Raw genomic sequence first — 9,051 nt, 5'->3', positions numbered from 1 at the left:
ATTAAAAGTATTCAGTAGTCACGTCGTTCCAGCGAATTTAGGTGAAAATTTAACCAGAACTGAGATGTTCTATTTAATTTTATTTTTTTTCATTGTATGTATTGTCTTACTAGTTTCAGTGCACTTCATCACAAGCTTACAGCAGCCATCTCGTGCTAAGAAATGGCTCCACCCCTGGCATAAATACCTACAAAGTACAGCCAATTTGCCATTATGAGGCCATAAAAGATTAAATGGGACCAAAGAGCAACACAAAAACATCTACAATCCAACCCAAGTACATGAATATAAGAAAACTCTGCTTTCCAGGTACAGTTTTAGTTTGATAAAATACTGCAAAAATTTGATAAAGAAAATGAAAAGGTATGGTTTTAGCAGGGTGTAGGTGAAATTTTTTAGTTCTCTTTTGGGAGAAGCTTTCAGCCAGTCCAAAAACTCCCCCTTTTTTCCCCTTAATATTCTGTTACACTCTTACTTTGACTAAAAATCATATTTCATCTAAATTCGCTGAACAACATGAAACTAGCCATATTACAAACACTGCACACAGGCATTGGCCCCAACAAAAGTCACCAAAACTTGCCAATGCATGAATTTTCTTGACCGACTAGCCAAGAGGTTTCTTTTTTGGGAAGCTAGATTCCAGTTTATGACCATCTCAAGCAAGAACTATCTCCAGGTAATTTGATATCAAGACATTGCTCAAAACACAGTTCCAGGAGCACAAGACTTCTTCCACTCACATCCAGTGCAGTAAGGTATATCATAAAAAGTCTCACCCCTCAGCTCCATCCTTGATGATCGGATGTCACTCAATTCTTTGTCCTCCACATGCGAATAGCTTTGGATTTGCAAGATCTCCATACACCATTAGCTCACTCTGATAACTTGCAAGCATGAGAAATCTCATTTTGAACAGACCTCAACCATAAGACGCAGAAAATTTTATTTTATATACACATGTATAAGAAATTGTAATAATAAATAACTTATAAAGATAAAAACAAAAGAAAGCAATTAAGAGATCCCTGAGTAAATTATCAAACTCATAATGTAACTCAGATCTGGTTCCATTTAGAATTAAGCAACCAGAAGTGGAAAAACTACTAGCATTACAATCTGCCATAGTTTTACTACAGATGAAAATCATGCTCTTACATGGGAGGAAGGAGAGCTGTTTAAGAGGCAAATAAATGAGGTGGACCCAGCACTTCGAGCACAAATAGCCCCTTTCACTCACAGTTCATGGAATTACAGAGAAATACACCGTAAATGAACACAAAGTTACCTGGATAGAAATTGCAAGCTTTCCACAGTTCCAAATTTTCAAATTAACTTTCATGGATCTGTTTCTACCCAGCATAGGAAAAGCCACCAAGTTTTCAATTAAGCACTAGCAGCTGCTAATACAGTCATGAGGGACCTTCTGCTAGCATACAAGTACAAAATCCTCATTGCTTCCACCAAGCCGAAATAGTATATCATATTCTTGGTCCACATCTCTAGTTACATATCAGACACAGACCAAAGATATGCTTCCTTTTCTGTAGCCTGTTTTTCATTCAACCTCTGGAACATTTTTTTCTCAAATCCATTACTCCGATCAACCCCATCCCAGTGTCTTCCTGGCTTTATACCATATCGATTTGGGGCAGCATCTAATCCTCTTTTTATCCAGCTGTGATTAGGAATCTCCTGGGGAACTATAAACCCTGATTCCTTCATCTTCTCGCTGTCCCCTAGATCAGCAAGAACTGGTTCAGGATGCTTTTTCTGCAACATGTGCAAAGAGTGTCAAAGAAAATCAAACTCAGTACAAAAGTAACTGCATTTTCATTTCTATATGTCAAGCTGAGTCCAAAAAACCACATATCAAACTCAACACAAATTATCCATAATATCAACCAATCATAGCAAGTCAATTGAATTACCTTGACTAAATGTGCCATAGGATCACCCCATCTTAGTCTTTCCTTCAGCATTTTATCAAGCTCAGGATCATCTCTGCAAAATGTAATACAAAGCATAGTGTTTGAGCCAGCAGAAGCAGAACAAGGGTAATAATTCAGCTCTAATACAAGTCTATAAGCGTTATCATCATGGGGGCAAGAAGCAAACCAGCTTGAAGACTTAAATCTGCTAGTTTATTAGTCTATTTCTTGTTATTTGTGTCTTTGTCTGTTGTAGTTGATAACTGTTGTTAGTTATTGAAGTGGAAGTTGCAAGTCTTTCATATATTGTGAACCTGGAGGTAGTTATCTAGTAGTGGTAATGGGTATTAGTTTATTAGTAGTTATTTAGTAGTGGATATATTCATTATCAGTTGTGTCATGTAAACATTTAAAGAGAAGAACGAAGAGAATGAAGAAGCAATTGATTTCCACCAAAAATATGTTCAAGAGGTCGTAAGGTTCTCTCTACGGAGTCCTTGTGTGTCAATCATAGGTCACAAATGAAGAAAAACAAACAAACAAAAAGAGGTCCTCAGGTGAGATTGTGATTTTCTTTACTTGGTCCCATAACTTGATCTAGGGCAAAGGGCCGTAACACATAAGTTGCTATACTTTGATCTAGGGCGCAGGGCTGTAACACATAAATTGCTATAGACATGAATATGAAGGCCAAATAAGCACTTCATTGTGTTTATATTAATTAGCCGAATGCATTTCTTTCCCCAGATTCTATTGGTATTAAAGAAATATGTTTATGGCCACTAGCAGATACAACCACTTCATCTTTTCTATTTTTATTTCCTTTTTCTAACCATTTCTTTTTCTCATTAAAACAATAATTTTTAGAAGAAAAAGAGCACAATACATAAAAGAAAGGATGATACGCACCCGAGGGAGACAGAAAAGGGGAAAATAACCCCTTGAACAGAGGTGACAAGTTAAAAAGAATTACCTTGGGCACTTTGTTCATTAAATAGGGTAGTTAGCCTATTGCTAATCGATCGACTTAAATCGACTTTTCAATTTCAAGAAAACTCGAGCTTTCATTTCAGTTTCAAGACAAATACATTGTGTGTCTGCAACAAAGCATTTTGTGGACAAGTACCAAATTTTTAAGTGCAATTACATGTAAACCATTCAAGGAAAAAAGAAACAGAGGTTTGGCTTCTCTGGTTGTTCACTTTCTGTATTTTCCTTATACCAGTCTCTTTGTGGCACTAGATAATGAACCAGATAAACAATTAATCCCTCCCCACTCCTACCTGTTTCCTCCCTATATTTGAAGTTTCATCCACTACCTCGAAATCTCAACATAGTCAATAATATTCAGGGCTAACTTGGTTTGGAATAAAGGTACTAATTCTTATTGACCACTACACATTTGCCATAGAATAATAACAGAAGGTGAGCTGGTTGATTTATAAAGTGATGAAATAGAACTGAAAAGAAACCAGATAAACAGATGCCAGAGAATTATGGTATATTAGATGAACAATTTTTTTAAGGCATCTAATAGATCATAACTTTCAAAGTAATGCTTCACAAGCATCATTTAGTATCTCTAGTTTTACCTGGTCCTTGCAAATGGCTTTTCCTTCTCAAGCTCTAATTCTTGCAATCTAGCCTCAGCTTCCCGCTTTTGAGCCAAGCCCTTACCCCATTCTAACTTCTTCTCCTGATGAAATAACAAAGCAAAGGAGCATGTTTCCATGCTGATAAATAATATTTATGATGATAGTAATAAAACAAAAGATAACACAAAATACTCTGTATATTAGAACAATAAAATACATAATGGACACTGTAAAACACTGAGAAGAAGGAAATCAGAGCTTGAGCATCGTTTTACTTTTTCCCAATTTTAAGATTCCCACAAAACAATACATCTATAGAAACCGCAAAAATGCCAAGTCCTAAAGAAAAGACTATATGAATCCTCAGTAACTGCTTAATATCAAAAAAGGCTCACTCGTTACGAATCATCATATAAATCACAAGAAAACTACAATCAGATTCTAAGTCATCAAGCTAAAGAATACAACTGGAACAATTTTTCCTGTGATTAGACAGGAGCACCATCCAAGTGCAACAAACATGCATGTAGAATTCTAAGAAGTACCTTAGGCTTTTCTTCTACTTTTTGCTTCGATTTCAAATACTCCTCCTTCGATATTCGCTGTCCTGAAATTTTGATGATTAAATAATTTTATAAATATGTACATATCAAGAACTTAAATAGGCTCATTCAACACACAGTGGATTTCCAAATTAAATTTTCTTCTTTATCAATATATTTATGATCAACCAATGATTGTATTACAATTATTTGTCACATCAATTGTACAATTATAAGTTATTCTCCTTAAAATTATCTTACTTCCCAGATCATTAGATTTTTATCTAGTCAACTTTCACCTCAATGTTTGATTTCTTTCATTTAATGGTCCAAGTAATTGTTCTTTGTTTCACTTTAGCATCAGCATGCATCATCAGTTAGATATTAGTTTCTTTTCTTATCTTTCTTTTCACTAACCTTTCTTATCACGATATACAGCTTCAGCACCTCGTCCACTCATAGAAGGATCCATCTGTTCAAACCTGCATAAATGCTAAATTAGAAAGGATACTCGGATTTGCTAAACTAAACCACATGTAAAAAAAACCAGTTCCCTTTCATCTGCACTTAATTTAATAATAGTTTCATGCAGTTGAATGTGAAATCAATTAAAAGGGAAAGAAACTGAGGTATTGGCTATACAATATCAGTTAGAAATTCTCCTAGTCCCTCACCAAATACTAGCCCAAGAACACAAACAAGTTAAGGTTTCAACGAACTGACACCAATATAAACAGTCGAGCTTACCTCAGCAAATCATTCTTCTTAGTTTTTGATATCTCTTCTTGGATATCATGGCCAGTGATCAAACCAGTCTTTGGCCGCTCCTTTAAGGATATTGGATCAGATGAATCCTTCTGGGTTTTCCTTGTTACTGAAGCATCTTTATCCGAATATGCACGTGAAATACCATCTGCAGTTGAACTTGAACGCCTAGGCAACCGTGGAGGAGAAAGATCCGGCGACCCTGATTTCTCAATATTTGCCCTGTTTTTCCTAGGAGGTGAAAGATCTGACCCGAGGAAAGTATGTGCATCAGGTGCTTCAAATTTCCTCCCAGAGAATTCTGAATTTCGAGCATGAGATCGACAAGGAGGGGACGTATTAGAATCATGGGGACGTTCTGGAGATGGGGTGTAATGTCGATTTTGCCTACGCTGTCGAGGCAATAAATCAGCATCTTTCATTGATGGGTCTGGTGACAGTGTATCATTTCGAGCCTTCTGCTTACGAGGAGGTGACAAATCATCATTCGTCATTGATGGGTCTGGTGGAGGTGTATCATTTTGAGCTTTCCACTTGCGAGGAGGTGACAAATCATCATCTTTCATTGCTGGATCTGGTGAAGGTGTATCATTTCGAGCCTTCTGCTTATGAGGAGGTGAGGAATCAGGATTCGCATCAGGTGATTGTGTCCTGTGATGTCTCCGTCGCTGCCTTGGAGGTGATAAATCAGCATGTTTCCTACCAGCATCGAAATCCCTCTCTCCAGGTTCAGGTGATGGTGTGTCATTTCGTGCCCTCCGTCTACGAGGTGGAGAAATATCACCAACATTTTCACCGTTGGAGGCAAGTGAAACCCATCCACTACCATCCTCAGCTATAACATTATAACCCCGTCTCAACCTGAGATGCTCCAGCCTCTTCATTCGCTTAACTTCTATATCTTCATCAACTTGAGGTTTTTCTTCATCTGTACAAGATAAGAACACACACACCCATCAGAAAACACAAAACTAGACTTCACTAAAAGACAAATCAAATAATTATTGGGTATTGATTTTCTTTACCAGCAGAATCATTATCTTCTTCTTCATCGAGTTTTATGGGTTTCTGCCAAACAGGATCTTCATCCACGACTAGAACTCCAGGTCCATCAACTTTAACTTTCTGCTTCTTCTTCTTCCTTTTCTTTTTATTTTCTTCATCATCCTTACTTTCATACCTTTTCAAATAATCTTTCAAAGATTTGGTTCCAGAAGTCATACTTTAGTATGTAAAATTCCCTCCTTCCCTAGTTGCCTGTAATCACAGTTAGAAACAAAAAAATTTCACTATGCAAACACAACAATAACAATAATATTGACAATTAACTTTCACTCTTCACTAGTGTTCATACCTTGAAAATGTAATATTTGCCATCAAATTAGCAGAAGCAAATAATGAGCTATTAAAATTGAAAATTTAATTAAAGAGTATAAATTTAGTAGACTAACTTCTTGATTTCTAACTTGCGGATTTCTAATTGAAAACGGACGAGAAAGGCTATTAATATAGCTTCGAAATATGAGATATTTTCAAAATACGTTTTTCCTCTCCTAGCCTGCGGAGCGGCATATACTGGAAGAAAAAAGAAAAAGAAAAAAAGAACAAGTATACAATCCTACCCACAGGAGATGACTTTGGTTACGCTGTTCGGTTGGCTAGTAAAGCCTCCCTACATCTGCGGTCAGGTATCCTAGCTATCGACATATTCCATTTTTCTTCACAAAAGAGATGATAAAAATACTAATAATAATACCAGAAGAGAGCTCAACTATTAGCTAGGAATTGGTACCCCACGCGGATTTTGCAAATTGAATTCGACTCTGGGATTTCACTGCATCTGCAATTAGGGCTTCAATTTTCCTTTTTTTAATTTGTTCTCTGTAGACTGGCTATTATGTTTGAAGGATGAAAAAGCTGTGCCTTTCTTATAATGGTTTGCTTCCTGAGTTGACACCTATTAGTTCTGGATACGTTGTCGTTTTATAGTTTTTTTCTTTTCCATTTTGCATATTAAATATTTTTGTGAACTCTTGCGTATTAAAATTTAAAACCCCATCTTCCCTCTACTTTTAGCATGCTAATTTATTTTAATAATATTTGATTTAGAAATTTTGTTCAGAATTTGATTGTTCTACTTATTTAAATAATATTATTTTATTAATATGACTAATAATAATTTATTTTAAATTAATATTTTTATATAATTAGTTATTTTAATTCATAATAATGTTGTTTTGAATTTATAGTTAAAGATTAAATAATTATAATATATATAACTATAATACTAGAATTAATTAATAGATATTTTTAAAATAATTTTTAGATTATTGCACTAATAAAATTTTAAAATTTAAAAAGGACATTTAAAAATAGTAAGCCTGCTATTATTTCTTAAAATATTATAAATTAATACAAAAAATTAACAATTTTATTAGATCATATTTATGAACTTGATTTTATAACCGAAATAATAATAATAGTCACGAAACGGACGCATGAGTAAACGACTAGTTTATATTAATTTATAAGATCTAAATGTTTTTGACATATATGCTTAGTGTTCGACACATAAAGCTTTTGTTTTAACAACTTATATATAGTTTTATAGTTTTTTCCATTAATTTATTAATTAATAAATTATATTTCTAATTAAATACTCACTCTAATATTGAAAATAGCATATTAATTATATTTTAATATTATATTAACTAATAATTAGTTTTCTAATCAGATAATAATACTAATTATATTCTAAGAAATAACATATTAATTATATTTTAATATTAATAATTCTAATTCTAAAAGTAACATCTTAAATTATATTTTTAATATTATATTTAATAATAAATTAATTTTTAATTATATAATAAATTTTTAATTCTAAAAATTTAGTAATATCACTTATAATGATAGTATTAATTTATATAATACTAAAATTAATTAATAAATATTTTTAAAATAATTATACTATTGCACTAATAAAATCGTAAAATTTTAAAAAAATTAAAGACATTTAAAAATAATTAGTTTGCTATTATTTTTTAAATATTACAAATTAATATTAAATATTAAAAAAAATTATTAAATTATATCTATCAACTTGATTTTATAATCAAAATAATTGTAACGATCGTGCAACATACGAATAAATAACTAGTTTTACTTAGTTTGAGTAATCTTGTGTTTGCTTAGATAGGGTTGGACGAATTTTATGAGTTTTTATTCTTCTAAAGAAGTCCTTTAATAGTTAGAAGTTTAATTTTAAATTATCTTTTTAGTTTATAAATTCTATTCCTAGTCTTACTGTTATTTCTTTCATTTTCATTAAAGAATTAGAGTTTTTAAAACCTATATAAACTAGGACAAATTTTTCAATGTAATGAAATAGTTGAATATTGATTATTTAAGTTAATTCTCTTCTTTTATTCTTTATGAACTTGTTGAATTATCAAGTGAAGATTTGGTATTTTATAGACCTAGTTTAACCTAAACTTATGTTTATGTTAAATTTTTTTTATTATTTATAATTAAAATTCTTAAGTACAAGTTATTTAAAAGTCTTATTAAGAGTTAGAGTTTCTTTGCTTGATTATATAAACGATCCCTAGCAAAACATCAACATTAATTATGAGTTTGACACAAGTTAGTCACATCCGTATTACCATTATTTAATACAGTATGGAGCAAGCTTCAATTCTATAAAGATAAACTAAAACAATTATTTAAGCTAAAACCCAAAAAGATAAGAGCCCATATAAATATGAATTAAGCCCAAAAGCTTAATCATGGCCAAATGGCTTTTATGCTTCATTATAAGGTTGGACTCTTGTTTTCATGCATGAGTTGCATTTCCATTTTGGACTTTTTGGTGCATGGCTTCGCAATGGAATCTCATGACAGCCTTGATTCATATCAAATTCTATTTGGGAATGTATCTGACATTTATTCCTTTACATACCTGGAAAGCATGCAATAGCATGGACAAGAATGCTTTCAGGGTGTATCCAAAATGAACTTTTTGCTGACGCTACCTATTTGTTCGTAGAGATGCTGACTCAAGGTGTTAGTCCCTTAGTTCTACATATGCTTTACTTTTTAGACTACAGGTGCAATGGCATCTCTTGACCAAAGGAGGCAACTGCATTTTGTGCTGATAAAAACGTTTTCCAACAACGACTTGATTCTTGAAAGTTCTCTGATCACATCGACTTTGTT

General features: G+C 32.9%; 1 protein-coding gene across 7 annotated transcripts; it reads right to left on the bottom strand.

Annotated features, from left to right (window-relative positions):
• Positions 1-262: 262 nt before the first annotated feature.
• LOC8276548 (BUD13 homolog) lies at positions 263-6,758 on the bottom strand. Of its 7 annotated transcripts, none has more exons than XR_007215966.1 (9): positions 6,456-6,753; positions 5,859-6,090; positions 4,816-5,761; positions 4,486-4,550; positions 4,072-4,133; positions 3,524-3,627; positions 1,932-2,004; positions 1,289-1,773; positions 263-921 (listed from the first exon to the last, which is right to left on the bottom strand). XR_007215966.1 is itself a non-coding variant. In XM_015727669.3 (8 exons), the coding sequence occupies exons 2-8, from the start codon at positions 6,052-6,054 to the stop codon at positions 1,507-1,509; spliced, it is 1,713 nt and encodes a 570-aa protein (XP_015583155.2). In that variant the 5' UTR covers positions 6,055-6,090; positions 6,606-6,758; the 3' UTR covers positions 1,010-1,506. The 7 variants fall into 7 exon arrangements, 5 of the variants coding, with proteins under 5 accessions (XP_015583155.2, XP_002532943.2, XP_048230457.1 ...); XR_001536235.3 differs by having other exon boundaries at positions 263-880; XM_015727669.3 differs by lacking the exon at positions 263-921 and having other exon boundaries at positions 1,010-1,773; positions 6,606-6,758.
• Between the last annotated feature and the right edge of the window lie 2,293 nt (positions 6,759-9,051).

The sequence above is a fragment of the Ricinus communis genome, chromosome 1, assembly GCF_019578655.1.
Source record: "Ricinus communis isolate WT05 ecotype wild-type chromosome 1, ASM1957865v1, whole genome shotgun sequence".
Lineage (NCBI taxonomy): Eukaryota > Viridiplantae > Streptophyta > Magnoliopsida > Malpighiales > Euphorbiaceae > Ricinus > Ricinus communis.
This window is presented reverse-complemented; position numbering and strand designations above follow the sequence as displayed.

Coding starts and splice junctions, on each gene's coding strand:
- LOC8276548 (XM_015727669.3), bottom strand. CDS start 6,054: ATGACTTCTGGAACCAAATCTTTGAAAGATTATTTGAAAAGGTATGAA. Junction 5,762..5,858: donor AGAAGATAATGATTCTGCTG/GTAAAGAAAATC, acceptor TATCTTGTACAG/ATGAAGAAAAACCTCAAGTT. Junction 1,774..1,931: donor CTATGGCACATTTAGTCAAG/GTAATTCAATTG, acceptor CACATGTTGCAG/AAAAAGCATCCTGAACCAGT.